At 41.5% G+C, this 23237-nt stretch overlaps 1 protein-coding gene across 1 annotated transcript; it reads right to left on the reverse strand.

Annotated features, from left to right (window-relative positions):
* Positions 1-286: 286 nt before the first annotated feature.
* On the reverse strand, positions 287-11547 carry LOC140499436 (uncharacterized). Its single transcript, XM_072600844.1, is given in 6 exon segments — positions 287-4261; positions 7233-7328; positions 7847-7973; positions 10092-10180; positions 11060-11527; positions 11530-11547. Coding segments are annotated over 6 exon segments (2325 nt in total). The 5' UTR covers positions 11534-11547; the 3' UTR covers positions 287-2720.
* Positions 11548-23237: the final 11690 nt, after the last annotated feature.

Consider the following 23237-nt stretch of genomic DNA (forward strand, 5'->3'; position numbering starts at 1 on the left):
ATTCCTAGGGGCTCCTTACAAAAGGGTTTTGAAGGGACTGAAATGGTTAGAATCTTTTTACCCGAATCAATGAATCGGTAAGTCTTTGGAAGACACCAAAACAAGCTTGATCCTAGACTTAGGACTATGAACAAAGTAAGGCACCAAAAGTCTGCCCTCCAGCAGTTTACCTTCTCTGAGGTAGGGTCTTATCTGCTTCTATTTGGTAGAGAAAATCTCCTTTGGTCATTCGAAGTTTTCCAGGTCAGAATCTCAAAGCCATCTTTCTTCTATAGTTGGCTTTTTTTTTTTTTTTTTGCTTATGCAACCTTTGCAAAATTGACTTTAAAAAGGTTTAAAGAGAATTGCAACATTAGAGAATCTCAGAGTTGGGAAATTTCTAACTACTCTTCCTAATTCTGCTCTCTGGGTCCAAGCAGAACTAGCTGAGTCTCCCTTTCTGGTTCAAATATTTGACAACACGTCCCCTTAACTAAGCTAAACACCGTTCATGTCCTTCAATAGTTCATCTGGCACATTCTCTGTTACCCTTGACATCCATATTACCTTCTTCTACATGTGCTCCACTTTGCCAAAATTGTTCCTAAAACTGACACCCCAAATTGAACTTGAGATGGCAAAAGTTAGTAAGATTATAATCTCACTCATTTTGGACACTGTACCTCTCAATGTAGTTTAAGATCATGAATTAACCTAAGATATAGAGGAAAGACCATAAGCAAAAAGTTTAAGAGTGAATTTGGAATCAGTTGGGAATGATGTCTAAATTATCCTAACAGCCAGTTCAGCAATATCAGAGATAACAGAATGGGAGAAAGGGACAGCTTAAGGCCTAGAGAAACAAAAGGCTTGCTGGGCTTCTGAAATCAGCTTGATCTAGAGAGATGAGTTGCAAAGAAAATGGGAAGAGGTTTGTTTTTACAGGGTGAGGCAATTTGTTGTTACCAAAGCTATCCTCAGGGTAGGATAAAGAGGTGGGAATAAAACCATGGGAAATAGTCGTCAACTATAATCCCACTGATTGTTTCAATTTATAAGTGAGGGAGTTACCATTTAACTACTCATCAATTCACACCTGAGTTATTAGCCAATACCTGAGCAGGGTTGATTTTAACAGAGATGAGGGACTGGTCCCTACTAGAGTAGGGGAGAGCTATACAGGTTGTCAACAGAAAAGTGCTTTGTAAACTGGAAAGTACTGATATTATGATGGTGTCACAATGGGGGAGGAGTACCTAATTGCAAATTTGAAAATGGGGTCAAACATAGGAACTAAAGCAAAGGAACCACTCTTGGAAAGAGATCATGGTTAAGGGAGAAAGCAAGGGTTGGCCCCTCCTGGCCTCATGGCAATCACTCTTTCAATAGTCTGGTGATACTGAGAATTCCCTGCTCAGTGGAGACAGGTACGGTGAAAGGACCATTGCATCTGAAGTCAGAGGGCCTGTATTTGAATTCTTATTCTGCTATTTATCACCTGCATGACCCTGAGTGGGTCATTTCCCTCTTCTGGATCTGTTCTATCACCAATAAGATAGGTTAGTTGGACAAGATATCCTCACAGGTCCTCCCACTCTAGATCTGTGATACTATGATGCTGCCAAAAATGTTCCCTTAGTTATCAATACCTGATTCAAGATTAAGCAGAAGAGACAAGAACAGACAAAAACAGGAAAAGGAAGGGGGGAGCTCAGGGAAACTTCACCTATTTCCCCATATGGCCCAAAGTCCACACATTCAGCTCCCCTGCTCTTATCCTGTTCCAATTCCAAAGAAGCAAAACTCTTTCTTTGGAAAGGCTGGGTTCAGAAATGGCCGAAATCTAGGGGCCCCTTGGCCCACAGCTTGGAAACTATCACCCAGTAAGTCCTAGCTCAACCTCCAAGAAACAGGCCAGAAGGTTAATCAATTTTTCATATTAAGATGCACTGAGGAAAGGGAAGTCCTAAAGGGAGGAGGCAGGAAAGCTGTAATTTTAGAATGTAAGAAATTGTGGAAGAAGATAGGGATGAACAGAGGATACAGTGAAGAACTCTGGGTAGTCAGAAGGCAGCATAGGGCACTGGAACCCCTGGAGTACAGAGAAGAGAATGCCAAGAAACCAAAGAAGATATCTATCGCAACTCTCACCACTGTCCTGGGAAGAAAAAGAAATGAGTTTCTTTAACTCCAAAACAACTTTATCTTCCTTACTCCTACCCTAGGGGGTCCTGCCTCATCCTCTGGATCTAGTGCCAGGCCCCAATTGAAAAAATTCTGTCCACTCTTCACTAGCCCACTTAACACTGGGAATTTCTTTCAGGGTGAAATATACAAGTATCTGAAGATATTTCACAGGCATATGCCCACAACTAGTTTGTGCACACCAAAAGTAACGGGTACTTTTAAAATATGCATTTACTTTAGCAGGACTTTCTTTTATCCCTTTATTCACAGATATTGCCCAGTTGTTCTAACACTAGAATTGGAAACCTAATAAAGATTCCTTCTTTTGTTAGTTATTTTAGAAGGATTGGTATTTCTACTACTACAGATCTCATAACAGATGCTCCTTCCTGTTCAACTTATGCAAATCTGTGGCTTGAAAGCAGGTAGTGTACTACAGGGAAGAGGGAAATCTCTCTCTAACTCCCAAGGGGCAGATTGTGATCATTTGACTCTGGGGTATTTAATAAGTGATAAGCATGACTAAAGCTTTCCCCATGGATTTTCTCACTCCATTATTCTCCACTATGAATTCTCTGATGCCTAAGAACAGCTGAACTGCTCCTGAAGGCTTTCTTACACAGATCACATTTGTGGGGCTTCTCTCCAGTATGTATTCTCTGATGTTCAATAAGGCGAGTATTCTGATTGAAGGATATCCCACATTCATTACACTTATAAGGTTTCTTTCCAGTATGGATTTTCTGATGGTCAGTAAGGGATGAGTTCCGACCAAAGGCTTTCCCACATTCATTACACTTGAAAGGTTTCTCTCCACTATGAGTCTTCTGATGTCTCGTAAGGGATGAGTTACGGCTGAAGGCCTTCCCACAGTCCTTACATTTAAAGGGTGTTTCCCCACTATGGAATCTCAGATGTATGATAAGGGATGAGTTCTGACTGAATGCCTTCTCACACTGATTACATTTATAAGGTTTCTCTCCAGTGTGAATTCGAAGATGTTGAGTAAGGGATGAGCTGTTGCTGAAAGCCTTCTCACAATGACTACATTTATAGGGCTTCTCTCCAGTATGAACTCTCTGATGCTCATTGAGATGTGTTCTTTGAGTGAAGGCCTTCTTACATTTTTTACACTTATAGGGTTTCTCTCCAGTATGAATTCTTTTATGTTCAGTTAGGCGTGTGCTCTGGTTGAAGGCCTTTTCACATATATTACACTTGAAGGTTCTTTCTCCAGTATGAATTCTCTTGTGTTGAATAAGGGATGATTTGTGACTGAAGTTTTTCCTACACACATCACATTTAAAGGGTTTCTCTCCAGTATGAGTCCTTTGATGTTCGGTAAGTAGTCCCCTCTGGGTGAAGGCTTTCCTACATTCATTACACTTGTAGGGTCTCCTTCCAGTATGAATTATTTGATGCTTAAAAAGAGATGAGTCCCGGATGAAAGCTTTATTACATTCATTGCACTTAAAAGGCTTCTCTCCAGTATGAACTCTCTTATGTAGATTGAAAAATGAGCGCCGCCTAAAACTCTTCTTACATTCATAACATTTGTAGGGTTTCTCCCCAGTGTGAATTCTCAGATGTCGAGTAAGAGATGAATTGTAGATGAAAGTTTTCCCACATGCTTTACACTTGTAACCTTTTTTCCCAGGTGGTATCCTACGAGACTTAAAAAGGTTTGAGCAGTAACTTCGGGTCTTCGGCCTTACCTTATAATTAGGTTTCTTCTCTGGGGTCATCATTTTACTTCTAACTAGGTCTAAATACTGTTTGAGGCTCATTTTGCGTTTAGTATATTTATGGAGATTTGTTCCTGTAGGAACTTTCTTTTTCATAACAAGGCCTGACCCTGACCTGAAGTATTTCCTAAATATATTACATCTAGGTCTTCTCACCTTAGAAGACTTCTCCTGTTCTGTTGTTACTTGACTAGATTGTCTTTCTTGGCTGTCTTGCTGCTTTTCCAACCTGCCCTCCTCACATGCAGAGGCACAGGGACCATCTCTCAAGGGCCTTTCCTGAGACAAGTCTTTCAAATAAATGCCCTGTTTTAGAGCTGATTCTTTTGTAACAAACCTGGTCTCCGAACCTGAAAGAAATAAAATATGTAAATGTCCCTCATATACTTTGTTGAAAAAAAAAAGGAAACAATTCTTCACTATTTAGCATAGATACATTTCTGAGGGTCATGAGAACAATAAACAATGAACAAAAGCTAACTAACTTGATGGCTAACTTCCAGAAGCTGACTTTTTCAGGCTCTGGGTTATTCTTTATCCTGCTTTTAAGAGAGTAGCTTTCCTAGTGTATTGGGGACTCTCTGGCTAATATTAGGGGTAGGAGCAGGACCCTTGCCACTTTGGGAGAAAAGGATGGAGGGCAAAGCAGTACTCCAATGCAGACCTCTCCCCCCAAGGCTTTCTCTCCTTCCCCAGCTCCTCCAATGATTCTGTCTGCCCTCAAGTTTCTGAGCCACTCTGTGTTAGCTTCTGCAAGATCCCACTATCAGAAAGCTGTGTTAAGTAACCCAGCAGTAAAGGTACAATGACAAACATAACATGTTTAAAGGAAGTCAGACTAAGAATGATGATAATTTACATTTATACAGCAATCTAGAATTGAAAACCCCTCGTATAAATATCACAACTGATATCACAACTCTGAAGAAGGGAGCACAAATATTGTTATCTCCTGAGTTAAAGTCCTGGTTCTACACTTACTGTTTTATGTGACACTGGGCACATAATTGCACAATACAGTTAAGAAATACATCAGTAAAAAGAATGAAAGAAAATAGAAGATATCTGGAATGGGCAGAATCAAGCAAATGTCTTTCTAAAAAATAAACGGCAATATAGGCAACTGATTCAAATTTATAAGCACCATTCCCTAATTAATAATGATCAAAGAATACGAATATCAGTTTTTAGAGAAATCCAAGCTATCAAAAGCTATGTAAAAAAATGCTTTAAATTACCAATGATTAGAGAAATGCACATTAAAACAACTATGAGGTTCCACCTCACATCCATCAATTGTCAAAGCTGACAAGAAAAAAGAATGACAAATGCTGGAGGGGCTGTGGGAAAGTAGGCTGATACATTGCAGTTGAGCTGTTAACTAGTCCAGCCAATCTAGAAAACAGTTTGGAACTATGTGCAAAAAATTATTAAACTATGCGCTCAATACTAGGTCTGTACCCCAAAGAGATCAAAGAAAGAATAAATGGATCCATATTGAGTGGGATAGACTTAGTGAAGACTCCTCAGATTGTAATTTTTCTCCCAGGGGTGAGGTAAGGCCTAAAGGCTCAAGGTTACAATATTTTTAGAATAGAATAGTTCCATGTAAGGATATAAAACTGTGTAGTGTATTAGGGTCTCAATGATTGGACAAAACTTACATAATTCCTCGATGTCTTCATTTCAAAAGGGATTGGTTAGATTTCGTGTCTAGAATGTAAGACCATATTCTCAGCTAATGAGAATAATGGTCAGTGGGGGGAGGAGGGACTTGCGTTAGGGTCTATATAAATCACTGCCCTTTTCTTTGTCTTCGGCTTTCCTACTCCTACAGGTAAGCCCCGCTTCTCGAGAATCGAATAAATCACTTTTCTGTCATCACTTTGAGAGGCCTCTGAGTAATTGATTTATGTAGGGACCTGAGCCATCCCACACAATATGATTACAAATATTTATAATAGCTCTTTTCATGATGGCAAAAAACTGGAAACTTAAGATGATGCCAAACAGCTGGACAAGTGAGGGTAAATGAATATGATATTCATGAGCAGAATGAATACTACTGCTTTGAAAGAAATGATGAAGGAAATAGCTTCAGAGAAATCTGGGAAGACTTACATGAACTGATGATGAGAGAAGTAAGCTGAACCAGGAGAACAATGCGTATAATGACAACAATATTGAAAAAACAAACAACCTGAAAAGACTTAAGACCTCTGATCAACACAATGACCAACCAGAGGACTCATGATGAAACATGCTACACGCTTCCAGATGGAAAGGTGGTAAGATCCAGAACACAGAATGAAACATATGTTCTGAACATGTGGGGGATTTGTTTTGCTTGACTATTACTTGTCATAAGGGCTTTTCCTTTCTTTTTTAGTGAGGGGAGGTGAAGTAGGAGGGAGAAATGACAGACTTTGGTTCAATAAAAAAATAAAATTTAACTTCAAGTTATTAAAAACTAAAAATGCAATTAAAAAAAGAATATAGTGCATATTAAAATACAGGGTATCCCAAAAGTTTCAGAAAGTACTTCAGAAGTACAAATGCTACCAACTTAAAAAATATCCTAAAAGGTTAATTACTTATATTTTTAAATATGGATATGTTTCTTATAAAAATCCCATATAACCACTGTCATGTGAAATATCACTCTAGCTGATTTGCAAATTTTGTAAAAACTTTCTTCAGTTACTGCTGATCAGATTTAAGATTACATTTGTAATCTCAGTCTTAAAATCATCCAAAAAGTGACATTTTGGTTCATACACACATGATAGTTTTACTGTGATGCCCCCAAGAAAAGTCTAATGCATACAAATCAGGTGACTGAAGTAGTCAAGCAAGTAGATCTAATGGTCTGAGGAAGCATCATCCTGAAATTGTCATAGATGCAGTGCATGACAGTGTGTACCATTGTGTTAAAATTAAAATAAAAAAAACTAAGTCTAAAAGAAATTTAATTAAACATTCAAATCATTTTTTGTGAGTTTGTGGCATGCTAGAAGCAGGAATTTCCATGGGAATAGTGTCCTTAAGGAAGGAGAATGTGACAGAACCCAGAGTACCTATGGAAGAGCTAGCTTCAAACAGGAGAAGTGACACTACTGAACGTAGAGTGACTTATGAGAAATGGTAGGAAAATAATGTGCTAAGGTGAAGATAAGGGCAGAGGCAGGAGCTAATGCTGGACAGCCTGAGGTCTCCCCACTGCCTACGGGGCTTTGAGGAAAGGTACCTGACCAACACTTCTCAACAGAGAAAGAGCTGGGATCTTCTTTGCGGTGACTCATTGGCCTAGTTCTCACTCACCTGCACCAGGACCTCTGGAGACATTCCTGCTCCGCATCCACGGTGCTTCTCCTCTCTCCAACTGGGCTATCAGCTCTGGCTTAGATGTAAGAAGCCCTGCTCATGGAAAAAGAAATAGGAAGGAACCAAAGATCCATCTCAGATTGCCATCTTTGCCCTTTCCTCATCAAAGAATCAAGAACATGCAAGGAAGAGGAAGGGCAGAGGAAAGTATAAAGGAGCCCTGGAGGGACTCAGCATTAGGGCACCATAAAGAGGAAGGAGGGAAAGGGGTGGAACAGATCACAGAGTTCATCTGAAAGCAAATTAGCTTGTTTGTCCTTCATTTTAGGCCCTTCTTGTGAACACTTTGTGCGTCACAACTTGGGGGAACAGAAAACAGGAGAGACAGAGCCTCAGAGGCAGCACAGTGAATCTGCCAGTCTATAGTGCTTGTGATAACTCCAAGTCTCTTCACCCAGGAACAGGGATGGAAGCATATTAATTGCCTTGGTGTCCAAGAAATGAGGAAGATCCTTGTACATAGAGTCAGCCATCAGCTAACTGTTTTAGTGGCCCTGCAGCCTTCAATAAGGGAGGAAGCAGGGAGCAGGGTCACAGGAAGATGTCCTTACCCACAGAGACCATGTTCTGGTAGTTCTCCAGCATCACATCCCTGTACAGCTCCATCTGGGTTGGCTGCAAATGCCACCATTCCTTCCTACTGAACATTACAGCCACATCCTTAAACGTCACAGAGTCCTAAAACACCAAAAACATTCCCACTTACTCAAGAATTAGCCTCTTGATAAGAGGGACCTTGGACCCTCCAGAAGGTAATGCTAGTAATAACTGGTTCTCACAGAATAAAGAAAGAGTTCTGTGCATTTCAAGATAAAAAATGATTGCCTTGTTACCAAATATCCTGCTTTGTAGAAGGCATGGCCTCCAGAGGAACATTCAGGATCCTATGGGACTGACATGGGGTGAGCCTGTATGGTTGAAGACATGAAGTCACCTTTACACTGGATATAGGGGAGAAAGACTAGGGGTCCCTATGCTCCACTGCTCTACTCTTTCCACCCAAAAAGAACCATCTGTTTCAGCCAGGATAGATACACAAGTGTTCCCATCTCAGTCTCTGCTCATGATTTTCTTCCTACCTAGAATCACCTTTACCTTCATTTCGAATTAACTGTCTCCTGCCCTTCCTTCAGATTAAGCTTAAAGTTTATCTGATATCTTGCTATGGAACCAGATGGTTCTGGAGGAGAAAGTGAGACTGGTGACTTTGCACAGCCCTCCTCACTTAAAGCCGATTCACTTACGAGGTCATGGTCTTGCCTTCCCGACACCATGGTCCTCTTTGAGAACAAACAACACACAACAACAAAGTCTATCTCCTCCATTTGGTTTCCCAGAGTATTCCAACTCAGACTCATCTGCTGGTTCTCAGCCCATAGAGCACTTATGGCCTGTATCAGCTCATTTCTACACTTAAAAAACAATACAAGGAACTACTTAACTATGAAAAATATGTTCACCTGGTCTCTCCAAAAAGAATTCAAGCTCCTTGATGGAATGACTATTTTTCTATTTTATTTTCCATATCCCTCACAGCACCTCACACAGTTCTATGTACATAAGAGGCCTGAATTGCTTGCTGAATTCAATTTAACAAACACTTATTAAATGTCTACTACATGAAAGGCATTATATTCAGCAAAGACAAAAGTAAAAGTCTCCACCCTCTTGGAGGCTTACATTCTACTAAATGAAGGAATGAACATTAAGCAGGGAGGTAAAGGTTGCTGAAGGAGGCTACTAGGCAAGCTGGGATCACTCTACCTTATAAATAACATTGACTACAGTGGTGTCAAACAGATGGCCCCCAACTCTCCTGAGTGTACCCAAACTAGGTTTACATGTAATTGGGAAATATTTAACAAAACAAATAAAAATACAATAGAACATAGATCATGTTAATGTGTGGTTTTCTAAATCAATATGTGGCCCACACGAATCCTTATATATGGTGAATGTGATAAGTCAGTGAAGACTTCTCAGGGTCCTAAGTCTAAAGTAAGGCAGATATGGGGCCTGAGTTTCAATTTATCAAAATCATATGATATGGGAAAACCTAAAGTTGTGAAACTGTCTGTCGCCCCTCTCCCCAGTCTTGCTTCACCCATTTCCTTATTTCTGAAATAGAGACTGCTAGCTCAGGCTGCTGATTCCCATTTCCTTATTTCTGAAATAGAGACTGCTAGCTCAGGCTGCTGATTCCCATTTCCTTATTTCTGAAATAGAGACTGCTAGCTCAGGCTGCTGATTCCCATTTCCTTATTTCTGAAATAGAGACTGCTAGCTCAGGCTGCTGATTCCCATTTCCTTATTTCTGAAATAGAGACTGCTAGCTCAGGCTGCTGATTCCCATTTCCTTATTTCTGAAATAGAGACTGCTAGCTCAGGCTGCTGATTCCCATTTCCTTATTTCTGAAATAAAGACTGCTAGCTCAGGCTTTTGACCAAAAGGGTAAGAGGGGGGTTTTGTGGTTTTTAGCTTTATAACTGGCATCTGCTTCTGTAAAGGTGCCTCCCTGCTCCAGGAAACTGGTGAAGGGACTGCCTGCTTCTTGCAAGAACCAAATAAAGGACTTTCTGTTTGTACTTTGAGATGCCTCTGAGTAGTCAATTTGAGTAGGGGTCTCGCCACCCCACACAATGGTTTAGTGGTCCCAATGTTATTTGAGTTTGACATGACTGATCTACTAGTATGGCCCAATGCTTAATTCTAGGACAAGGAAAGGAAATAAATCTCCACCTGAAGAATGCAGGTTCTACATGGCATGTCAGGAAAAAGCAAAGGCTCCCACTCACTTGGGATTCATCTGGCAAAGGCCTAGAAGCTTCTCCCTCTTCTGCAGATCTCTGATCCTGGGAAACAGCAGAGTCCTGAGAAGGTAGAACTGTGGAAAGAACGTGAAGCTGCCTTATAGATCCAAGGCTATGAGGCTAGAAATTCCCCTAAACACACTCTGTACAGAAGTCATTTAGGAACAGTCCCCACTCACCCCTAGAATTGAGGAAAAGGGTGAACAGGAAAAGGAAAAAGACTGGACTCCCAATTCTGACTCAGAGGTCATAGTAGGGTCCAAGAGACAGAGTTCTGCCCCAGGAATTAGGAAGTGCACATTAAACTCACAGCTCTGGCTCTAAATTACTCAGTAATATGAAAGTTACAGCTCAGTTTCTCTATAACACAATTACCACTTTTTTATAGAGAAAATATATTCCAAATATTTCCTGTTACATAACGTGATGAATCAATGTGCTGACCCAGCTAGGGAAAAGCACTTCGGAGATAGTAAAATGAACATTTTCCATCCGAAAAGCAGTATGGTTTACTAAAAGAGTAAATGATAGAAGGAAAGGGGCTCTTGAATTTGGCCTAACCAATTGGAAGAAGTCATGTGACCATTTATATGTTCTTTGACCCCTTTATTGGAAAATGAAGTTGACCGTACATGAGCTACCCATTAAGTCCCTTGGAGAGGTTGTATTACTGAGACCAATTCTAGGAGTTTATGGGCATAATGGCATAAATCTTCCAAATCAACCCATTACTGGCTTGTCCCTCTTTCTCTCCACACAAAGGATGACAAGGAGAGAACTTTTCTACCTCCATGGTTTCCTTCCCTTCATGGGCTGCTATGTAAAGTGTAGTAGCAACCTGGGGCAGACTGGGCCAGTGATATGTGAGACCTAGATCTTCTCATTCCCTTTGCCCTATTCTGGCTTCAAGGCCTAGTTTCCTCTTCTGCCCTTCACGCTTCTGAAATTCTCACCGTTGTCCTCAAACATCTGGCTCAAATCTTCCAGGAGGATCTCCACCTCCTCCCTGTTCTCCGAAGGCTGTGACCTCACCCACGTCATGACCTCTCTGGGCAGGACAATCACATATTGGTCCAGCACCAGCATGTCCAAATCATCCCCTCTGGCATGAGCCTCAGGGTCCATCCACTGCATACAGAGCTCTCGGATTTGGCTCAGCTCCTCCTCTTGGGGCGGAGCTACTCCAGGGCGCTGAAACCATCTCAAGTTCTGTTGTGCAACCGCAGGGTCTAACTTGTCTCTTCCTCGGCTGGTTTCTCGCTCCCCAGGGCCTTCTGCACTTGGGACTTTATCTTGTTCACACGGAGGTGTAATTTGAGGACTTGGAGAAGTGGCCATTGCCTCATTCAGGGATGCTATCTCTCCAGTATCTCTCCTTTCCACTGTAGTACTCATATCTCCTTCAGCCACAAGCTGAGCAGACACATCCTACTAAGGTGCGCTATGGGCAGAAACACACAGCCAATGGTCAGTCAATAAGCATTCGTTAACATCTACTATATGCTGGGCACTGTGCTAAGTGCTGGGGATACAAAGAAAGGTGAAAAACAGTCCCTTGCTCTTGAGAAGATCCTAGTCTAATGGGGAAGATGAGATGCAAACAACAAACAAGCTATAGACAGGATAAAATGCAAATCATCAACAGAGGGAGGCACTAGCATTAGGAAAGGAATCCAAAAAGGGGTTCCTGTAGGAGGAGGGATTTTAGCTAGGGTTTGAAGGAAGCTAGAGAAGGTGGAAGCAAAGATGAGGAGAGAGAGAGTTCCAGGCATGGAGGACAGCCAGTAAAAATACATGGAGCTGGAAGATGGAGAATCTAGTGCAAGGAACAGCAAGGAGACCAGCGTCCCTGGATCACTGCCAGAGGGACGTAGTTAAACAAACCATGGTATATGTACATGAAAGACATTACATCAAGGAAACAATAGCATGGAGTACTGGATTTGAAGTTAGAAGACTCAGGTGCATGTCCTAGCTCTGCTCTCCTCTCCATGGGCCATATTACCATGGTGTGTGTAAATGCTACAAGCTTTAAAAAAAAAAAAACAACCCAACATTTGAAAGGTTAATCATCTTGGATATGTCACATAACATCTCTGGGGCCAGTTTCATCACTAATAAATTAGGTGATCTCTGCAATCTTTTTCACCTCTAAATCCTCTGATCCTGTGACCTCATCATATTGTAAAGGTGACTCTGGGCCCTGGGTCTGCTGCCAGCAGAGTTCAAGGAACACAAAGTCCTAAAGTCTGGCTGAATGCTAGGAGGATGAAAGGGCATAATAAAGTAAGTCCACATTTGGATTTGTGATTGTATCAGTGGGGAGAATATCCACATAAGTGAAGTCATATACAAAAGCACTTTGCAAACTTAGATGGAATATACAGAAATGTCAGCTATGATGATGATGATGATGGTAACACCACAGAAATGTTAGCTGTGATGATGATGACAAGGACAAGGGCATAAAGTCCCTTTCTGGAACAATATTTGAAGATTTTCCACCTTCCTAGCAGTCTTCAGAGTTTACAATTACTTAAAACTTGGCATAACCTCAGAAATACCAGGATCATCTCCCACCACAATGAGGGACCACAGGGAAACTTCAATTGAGGACATTCATGATTTTTAAAAAAAGAAAAAGAAAGCCCTTATTTCAGATTTCATTCCAGATCTCTTAAGTCCTACAGGGAAAATTATCTCCATACCAGAGCATCTTGCAATACTGAAAAATAAATTAATCAGGAAAAAAGAAACCAATCAGATCCTCCAGTCTAAGTTTTCGAAACCATTTACCCCACAGCTGCTGTCACAAAGCAGAGGTTTCTTCCACACCACCCTCCTTTTCCCTTCTAATGCCCCATCTCCTTGCCTGGGCAACTATTGGGTGTATCATAAAGAGCACAGGACTTGGAGTCAGAGGGTGCTCCCTATTTGGGGGACTTGAACCCTAGTTCCTCACCAGTAAAATAAGGGGGGACTCAAAAATCTGTCCTTTTTTGTCTTAAATCTATGATCCATAAAATAAAGCAGTCCTTTATGTGCTTGGGCTGGTTCTGACCCAGTGGCTGCTCACTCTCCATCCCGCCCTCTTGCTGATCGAGGCCTTTTTCCTACGCTTTTCACAAGTTAAAATTCATTGATTTGGGCCAGGAAAGACCTTAAGACGTCACACAGGCTAGCTCAACCAGAGCTTTGCACGTTTCCCTAGGTACCCTGGCCCTGTTCCTACGGGGCTCCCTTCCCAAAGGGCCACCCACCCAACCTGCAGGTGAGGCCTGGAGACCCTACCTCCCCCAACGAGTACCGCAGTGCGGCTGCCCCGCAGTGACCCCGCCCCCACCCTCCTTCCCGGCCCCGGCTCGGGAGGCTTCCTCAGGAACCCTAAAGGCCTCGAGTGTCTCCCTTCCACGTGACTCTCCTTTGGTCTCCCAACGACCCTTAATCTGACCCCTCAAGCCTCGTCCTTCCCCTCCCCCAAAAGTTCCCTTCCTTCTCCGGCCGAGCTCCAGCCCCATCCCCTCCCGTCCCTCTCCCCAACATCCCCGCCCCTGGATGCCCCACCCCCAAGCCGCCCCCATCCCTGGACCCCAGGATGATTCTCTCCCAGCGCCCCTCCCCCTCGATGCCTCTCCCCCGGCAGCCCCGCCCCCTCACGCCTCTCCCCCTCCCCCCGGCAGCCCCGCCCCTTGATGCTTCACAGGCCTCTCACTCCTGAGGCCTCACTGACCAAAACGCTTCAGAGACCTTGCCCCGCAAATGTCGGGCCCCGATCCCTTCTCTAAGTGCCCAAGTACCTGGTAAAAGGGCCCTGCCTCGCTTGGCCACAGGCGGAGCTACCTCTCAGGACCAGGGTCTCTAAATCTGCGCTATCCTAATGGCGACTAAAATCCGCGCGCATCCTTAGCCTGGAGATAGCACTTGCGCCTGCGCGGAGTTGCTTTTTCAAAAAAGAAACTACGAATCCCAGAATCCTCTGACGCACAGCCTTCGCTTCCCAAAGGAGGAGGACCTGATTGGCTACCAGAAGTTATTTCCCTAGCCACGCCCCAGGTTTAAGCGGGAGACCCTCAGTTGCCTAGGCGATGAAGTATATGAAATAAACTGGACTCCATCACATTACTCCCTTCCCTTCCAAACTCTCCAATCCATCATTTCCTGTGGCCCCTAAGACTAGAAATCGTGATTTCATTGTTTTTAGGGTTACGGTCACCAGATCCGATTAGCCCCACCTATTCTAAGAAAAAGGAGGAGCCTGGATGAGGAGACCAATCAACACCTCGGAAATGGGGGCGAGGGGCGCAAGAGGTCCAGAGGACCAATCACTGCCTTTGTATTCATGGATGGGGCTTGGAGGAGGAGCAACGAGGCCAATCAGAGCCTCCCAGGAGGGGGAGGGGTGGAGAGAAGAAGCGGGAGGAGGAACCATTCAGCCACTCCCTGGCGGGAGGCGCGAGACGAGTCTGGGCCAAACATTACAATTATCAATTAATAATTCCACATGTCCGGTGCGGAGCTTATTACTTTCCCCACCCCGCCAGATCCATCCCTTCTGTGCCCGTGGGCGTCCTCACGAAGTCGTGGAAGCTCGGAACGCCGGCATCCTCGTCTCCTCGCTCTCTCTCGCTCCCCCCAAACGCCCGCCCCGCCCCTGCCACGCCCCACCCCTGCCCCGCCCCCGCCCCCGCCAATCCCGGGCCAGCCACATCCAGACCTTTCTCTTTCCTCAGCATCTTTCCCGTGAGCCTCCTCTTCCCTGTGCTCACTCTGGGACCACCCAGGTGCAGGTTTCCTAGCTCCTCATCCTCACTGCAGAACCCCCTAGAGTTGGTCAAACTCCCCTCCAGACCGCTGCCAAAGGGAGGGAGGGAGGAAGGAAGGGGGATTGTTGGCCTTTTAAAAAACGAATGAACGGGCCTAACTAAAAGGAAGGACGGGAAGGAGAAATCTGTCTGACTCACTGAGAGGGGGAAAAAGAATGGGTAGAAGCGTATGATCCATGAAAGTCAGGAAAGAGGAACACCTAAAACCTGTAAAGGGAAAGGGAAACAAAAGAGAAAAGGAGAAGAGGCTCATGAGGGGAGGAGAGCCAGCAGGGACAGCGCTACCTTTGGAAAAAAGAAAGGAGCTGAAGGAATAGAGTAGATGCTGTGTTTACAATTATATATGTTTAATGACATATATATTGATGGAGGAAAATATAAGCCTAATTCCTTACTTTAAATGTGAATGGATTTTAAAAATCTAACAAAATGAAAAAGTGACAGATTGGATAAGATAGCAAAACCCTACAATCTGTTGACTAAAAAGCTTCTGCACAGGCAACACTAATACATCTAGGATAAGAAAGGAAATGGTGGAATGGGGGGAAATCTGTTAAATTCCTCTTCATTTTTATGTTGGGCTTTTCCACTAGTCCTGCCTTTACCATATACTGTTTACCCAAATTAGAAGCTGAGTTCCTAGAATCCAGGAACGGTACTTGCCAAGGTGGACACTTCATAAATGCTTTTCTCAGTCATTAGCTTGTGGTTTTGAGTATTTTTAGAGTGATTATATTATTTTCCTAACATGGAGGCAATTAATCCAAAATAGAAATGGAAGATTATATTTGTAGGTATAGGTACTGGTATAGGGAGGTCCCATGTAAGGTCCCTCTTGTAATGTAACTTAGAGGCTTAGAGAGTTAACTAGAAGTTGTGACTTGGCTACTGTTACACAGCCAGTCAAAGTTGGGAATTAAACTCCAGCCCCCTGGGCTTTGAAGTCAGCTATCTACGCACTTACTACACTGTAAGTAGGAGATATGGGATGTTCAGGGAGGACTAGCACCTTTGGTGTGAGAGCTGCTCATCCGCCTTTGGTATCTACCCGGCACCCAGGATGTCTACCCCAGACTCCTCCCTCCCCCATCATGAAGGCAGCTGAAGCACTTAGAACTTGGTCAGACATCAAAGATGCCAGGGTCATCCACTGCATCCCAGGCATTTACAGTCATCTTGACTTTTATTTTGCCTTTCACTTTGTACACAACTCTTCCTCACTTGAATCCAGTTCACAAATGAGTCAAGACATCCCTTGATATCACTGGTTCTCATTGAAAAAAAGACAATAAAATGACACCTACAGGTGGCCTACAACTAGATTAAGTTAAATTGGGCAGAACCAGATTAAAATGTAATTGGAAAATACTTAACAAAATAAAGAAAGACAGAGAATATATAGATTTGTGGTTTTCTAAGTCAGTATGTAGTCAACAGGGATCCGCTGCTATTTGAGTTTGACATTCCACTATACCATGTTGACTGCTAAGATCTTATTTAAATTTTTTGCATCAAAACTCATTAGTGATATTGCTCAATAGCTCTTTTTCTCCTTCAATGGTTTAAGCATTAGCCCCACATTTGCCTCATTCTATCTATGGTCATATAAAAAGTGTTCTAAATCGCTACTGATTAAAGAAATACAAATTAAAACAACTCTGAGATAGCATCTCACCTATCAGATTGGCTAATATGACTAATGATAAAGGAAAATGATAAATATTGGAGATGTGTGAAAATTGGAACACTAATGTACTATTGATGGAGCTGTGAACTGATCCAACCATTCTGAAATGCAATTTGGAACTATGCCCAAAGGGCTATAAAACTGTGCATACCCTTTGATTCCAGCATTACTACTACTAGGTCTTTATCCCAAAGAGATCATAAAAAAATGACAAAGGACCCACATGTACAAAAATATTTATAGCAGCTCTTTTTGTTGTGCGAAAGAATTGGAAATTGAGGGCATGCCCATTAACTGGGTTGAACAAATATGGCATACGAATGTAATGGAATACTACTGTGTTATAAGAAATGATGAGCAAGCAAATTTCAGAAAATCCTGGAAAGACTCATTTGAACTAATGCTGAGTGAAGTGAGCAGAACCAGGAGAATATTGTACACAGTAACAGCAACATTGTACAGTGATCAACTTTGATAGACTTAGCTCTTCTCAGTACTGCAATGATCTAAGACAATTCCAAAAGACTCATGATGAAAAATGCTATCCACATCCAGAGAAAGAACTATGGAGGCTGAATGTAGCTCAAAGTGCACTATTTTATTTTGTTTTTGTTGTTTTTACTTTTTCTTGGTTTTTTTCTTTTTGTTCTGATTCACAACATGATTAATGTGGAAATATGTTTAATATAATTTTATATAATAAGATTGCTTGCCATCTTGGGGAGAAGGAAAGGGAAGGAAGGAGAAAAAAATTTAGAACTCAAAATCTTATAAAAGCGAAAGTTGAAAACTATGTTTGCACATCATTGGGGGAAAAAATACTATTATGGGGGGAGAGGAAGAAATAATGAGCAAGAGGATTTCAGAAAATACTGGAAAGGCTTAAATGAACTGATGTTGAATGAAGTAAGCAGAACCAGGAGAACACTGTGCATGGTAACAGCGACATTGTTCAACAATCGACTTTGATTGACTTAGCTCTTTTCAGCATTACAGTGATGCAAGACAATTCCAAAAGACTTATGATGGACAATGCTGTCCACATCCAGAGAAAGAACTGATAGAATATGAATGTAGATCAAAGCATACTATTTTCACTTCCCTTATTTTTGTAGGGTTTTTTCCCTTTTGTTCTTCCTTCAAAACATGTCTTTGATGAAGAAGGGGCAAAGATTTCAGTCTAAGATGGATCTTTGTGTCCTTCCTATTTCTTTCTCCATGAGCAGAGCTTCTTCTGTCTAAGCCAGAGCTGGTATCCCAGTTGGAGAGAGGAGAAGCACCATGGATGTGGAGCAGGAATGTGTCCAGAGCCTGATGCAGGTGAGTAAGGACTAGGCCAATGAGTCACTGCAAAGAAGATCCCAGTTCTTTCTCAGTTGGTCATGCACCTTTCCTTGAAGTCCCTTAGGCAGTGGGGAGGCCTCAGTCAGTCCAGTATTAGCTCCTTCCTCTGTCCTCATCTTTACCTCAGCATATTATTTTCCTATTATCTCTCAGAAGTCACTCTAGGTTCGGAGGAAATAGTGTATAGGGGAAGCTCTACTAGAAACTTCCAAAAACTTAAGAGACCCGGATGGCTCCATGCTGAAGGCCATTTTTCATGGAAATATTGAAACAAGCTCCTCAGTGGCCACTGAGCAGTAGACCCACTACTCATGGATCTTTTAAAGGGAATGACCTGCTCTCTACCTTGTCTTCTCCTCCACTCCACCTAATGGCAGCTGTGAGTACATGGCATCTAAATCACATGTACTGCCCAAGGTGAACCTAAGGCTGGATCTCAAAGCTCTAGCTACCTTTTCTTTTTTGTTTCTTTGCCTGATCAGATGTGATTGAGCAGTGATTTTGCCTGCAAGTTTCAGAAGTCTGGAGATCCTGGATCCTCAGTAGACACAGCAGGTCCCCACTACATTCACTACAGAGCTTCTTAGAGGGCAGAGCCCAAGGCTTTGGCTTGGCTTGCCAGAAGGCACAGACCCAAAGGAAATTGAATGGACAGTAAAAAAGCAAGGTAGAATATTCACTATTCCTGCAAACTGCATCATGTGCTGATATTTAAATAAGTATCAATCTTCCCAGAGAGTATAACAGTAGTTATAAGTCATGGGTATTGTGTGGTAAGCATTTGTGTGTAAGAAGAAATAAATAGCTGACCTATTCCTGGACTGTTATTGTACACTGAGGACCTTTCTACTGTCCCTTTTTTGGGGAAATTCTATAAACATGAACTGAAACCTAAGCTTTAAGCCATTGTCCCTGGGGTCCCCAGAGTCAGGGTATAAAAAGCCAAAGAATTTGCCCCATCTCTTTGAAGGTCCAGCTCCCTAAGGACTGATTTCAGGATACATTTGTCTGAGTCCAGAGCTGAGAGGAACCTCTTAGTCAAGAGAGAGATGAACCACCTCAGACTTGTTATATACAAAATACCAGAACTGATTCAATAGAAAATATGCAACTTGAATTGTCCAATTTAAGAGAAAAAGAAAGTAATTTAAATTGATCTTCCTACCACTACCAGGAAAACAGTCCCAATCAGATGGGCTCTCAGGAGAATTTCTTCAAAAGCTCAAACAAATCATTCCTCTATTACACAAACTCTTTATAAACAGAGAAATATGGCATGTTGCTTAATTCCTTTAGTAAGACAGATATGTTCTTATTCTCAAAACAAACAAAACCCAGCACTGAGAAATATACCCTTTAAAATACATTAAAACATATCTTTTATAATATTATTTGGTAGAATATTATCATTATCATTGTTCTTCTAAACTTATATTCATAGGATCACAGCCTTAGAGTTGGAAGTAACTTTCAAAGTCACTGAGTATGAAGCCCTCATTTTACCGAAGAAGAATTGAGCCCCAGAGAGGTTAATTGATTTACCTAGGGTCACACAGCTAAGTAAGTATCTCAAGTAGGATCCATACCCAAGTGGTACAGTAAATAAGAGTGCTAAACCTGAAGTCAGGAAGACCTGAATTCAAATCTATCATGACATACTTACCACTTGTATGACCCTCAGGGAAGTCACTTACCTTCTATATGCCTCAGTTTACCCATATGTAAAACAGGGATACAAATAGCACCTACATACGAATGAGATAAGATATATTTGTAAAGCATTTTGCAAACTTTTAAGCACCTAATGAGTGCTATCATGACACTTCAATAGCAACAAAAATGATCCTATATATGTGTGTGTATACATATATACATGTGTATTGTGTATGTGTGTATATACATATACACATACATACATACATATATGTATTGAAGTACCAAGATAAAAAAACAAGGCCTTTATAAAGGATGCCACAAAACTTTAGTAACCTAAATAAAGGAATACTAAAACACCTGGAGGAGTATGTTCACTGTTGGAAAGACTGAACACAGTTAAGATGATAATATTCTGTAGTTCACATGTAGGTTCTACATATTACTAATAGGACATTTTCTGTAAATGGATAAAATAATAGTAAAGCATATGTGGAAAAAAAGTGGGTAAGGATCCTAAAGGGCATATTTTTCAGCGCTGACAAAGGAGACTTCCTCCTTCAGATGTCTTTAAAACACACTATAAAATGACAGTTATTGAATCTGTCTGCTACTAGGCAACAGAAAGAGAAAAACAGAACAAAGACCTCTAAAATAGATCGAAATACATACAAAAACAATTACCTACACTAAATCTGCAGGTATTAAATAATAAGGGAAAGAATTAAAGAAATATTGTTGGGGGAAATGTAACATGGTATGGAGAAAAATAAATTTAGAAAATCAATTTATAAAGACATACTATCAATGAGTAAAATATATTTCTAAAAATGTTAAAGGAAAAATGGAATAATATATGTATTTATTCCAAATGTTGAATGAAGGCAAATTCTTAACTTATGAAAGCACTGTTTGATGAAAAACTTACTGGATTTAATTATATTAAAACAAAGAAAATTTTCAACCACAAAAAGCAACAAACCAGGAAGGTTTAATCGAGATACCCAAACATCTGTGGCAGTATAGAGAGGAGGGTGGGGCCTACATACGTGAGGAAGGGTACCCCTGTGGTGAGGGTATTGTCCTTGTGTGACTCTATGAGAGACAGCTTAGACTAAGCAATAAGGAATGGAGAGGGACTGAAGATTGGGCCCTCCATGTATGGTGAGGCCCCTTTTATGACAGGGAAGACATTGTCGTTGCATGGCCCAACGTGGAGGGATAAGGAGAGGGGTTGTCATAGGGTGTGGCTCAAAGGGAGGCAGAATAAACCTCCCTAACCTCTTCTACCCTACCCTCCTACCCTACCCCACCCCCTACCCTCCACCCGATGTTTTTCCAAGGGAGACTTTCATTTCTGCTTCCTCTTCTGGCAGGAATTAAAGTCTCTCTTGGAGAAGGGTGAGGGGAGAAGAGGCTAGAGATGTCTCTTCTGCCTCCCTTCAAGCCACACATGGAAACCCTACCCCTCATGTTAGATGCAGGGAACAGAGCTTATAATACATGGGCCTCAATACAAATGGGGGTCTCACTACACACAAAACTGGTCATTCCTCTTTCACAATGGTAATCCCATTACTAAGGGAAAAATGACATAGAACTATTTTCAAAAGATTCGGAGTCACAGAATTTGAGAATTGGCTGTCTAGTCCAACCTATACATGAAGGAATCTCCACTATAATGTATTAGACAAGTGGCTGCCCATTCTCTGCTTTATTAAAGACAGAACCATTCATCTCTCAAGGCAGCCTCTTCCACTTTTAGAAAGTTAATTGTTAGGAAGCTTTTTTCCCAGATATCCAGCCTAAACCAACCTCTTTGAAAACTCTGCCCGCTATTCCGGATCCTGTCTTCTGGAGCCCATCAGAACAAATCTAATTACTCTCCCATATGAATGCTCTCCAAATACTAGGTGGGATTATTTTGTCCCCCACCCTTTTCTTCAGCTTTAATACACCCACTTCCTTTAACTGATTCTCAGATGACATGGACTCAAGGTCCCTCATTATTTGGGTTGCCCTCCTCCAGACATTTCCCATCTTATTCATATCCTTCTCAAATTGTGGTATCCAGAGTTGAGTACCATACTCCCAATAAAGTCTGACAAGGGCAGAAGACAGTTGGACCATCCCTTCCTTATTTCTGGAAGTCACACCCCTCTTTATGTAGCCTAAGATAGCAATCCCTTTTTTTGGCTGCCTCATACTCCGATGGTTCATGTTGACCCTACGGTCCACTAAAAACACCAAAATCATTTAAAATGGTTAGATAGCTACTGTCTAACCATTCATGTCTAATACATTTGTGAAGTGGATTTTTAATATCCTGGCTTAAAACCTTACATTCATCCCTACTGAATTTCTTCTTAGTAAATATCCATGTTCTAGCCTGTAAGAGTCTTTTGGGTGCTGATTCCCTCATCTAATGTGTCCATTCTCCCTCCAACCCAGTGTAATCAGCAAATGTGATGAGCAAGTAACCTATGCTTTTATCCAAAGCACTGTTAGGAGTGCTAAACAACACAGAACCAAGCACAGATCCTTGTGGCCCTCTGATAGAGACCTCCTGCCACATGGTCACTGAATGATTAAATAAAGACCCTTTTTAGTACAGCAATTCAAACAGTCCTAAATCCATTTAATTGGATTATTCTCTAAACCCATCTCTGTCTTTTCCTTTAGAATAGTATAGTACTTAGTAGCTGTATTCCTTGTATAAAAATACTGGCTCATGATTTTCTCATCACAGGGGAACTCAAAGGGTGAGAACTCTTTCCACTGACCCATCTATGACTTAGTATATAAATCCTAGGGAGTTCCAGTTTCTTTAAGCATTAAATTAAATATTAAATTAAGATTAAATTATTTTTCTGAGGGTCACAAAGCTAATGTCAAATGTGGAAATTTGAACCCAGAGCTTCTTGACTCCAAATTTAGCACTCTGTCTTTTAGACCACATTGCAAACTTCTGTTGTCGTTTTTCAGTTGAGTGAGACTCTTCGTGAGCCCCTTTGGGGTTTTCTTAGCAGAGATGTTAAAGTGGATTGTCATTTCCTTCTCCAGCTCATTTTACTGTTGAGGAAACTGAGGCAAGTAGGGTTAAGTGACTTAGTGTCACACAGCTAGTAAGTGTCTGAAGCCAGATCTGAACTCAGAAAGAGGAGTCTTCCTGACTTAGGCCAAGCATTCTGTCCACTGCGTTACCAAGTTGCCCTTTGCACATCACACACACACACACACACACACCACATACATGTTCATTCATGTATATATACAATACACATATTTATTTTTATTAATTTTAAACTTAAATATACAACAAGAAAAGAGAACATTTACATGTACACAGCAGAACACAGAGAAAAGTTTATGTAAATTTCCATTTCAGATTGTTTACCTTTTCTTTAAAAAACTATGTTTTCAAAGCTGCCTAGTTTTTCTGTGCTTTCTTCTAAGTTTTCTTTTATACTCAGCTCTGCTTTTTATATTTACAAAATTTAGAAGCAGCCTACGATTGGGAAATGATTGAATGACATACCTAGGATGGATCAATTTGATGGAATATTTTGCCATTAAAAAGAGATTAAGAAGAAAGATTATACAGAAATGTGGAAAGCTCTGCAT

The sequence above is a fragment of the Notamacropus eugenii genome, chromosome 4, assembly GCF_028372415.1.
Source record: "Notamacropus eugenii isolate mMacEug1 chromosome 4, mMacEug1.pri_v2, whole genome shotgun sequence".
Lineage (NCBI taxonomy): Eukaryota > Metazoa > Chordata > Mammalia > Diprotodontia > Macropodidae > Notamacropus > Notamacropus eugenii.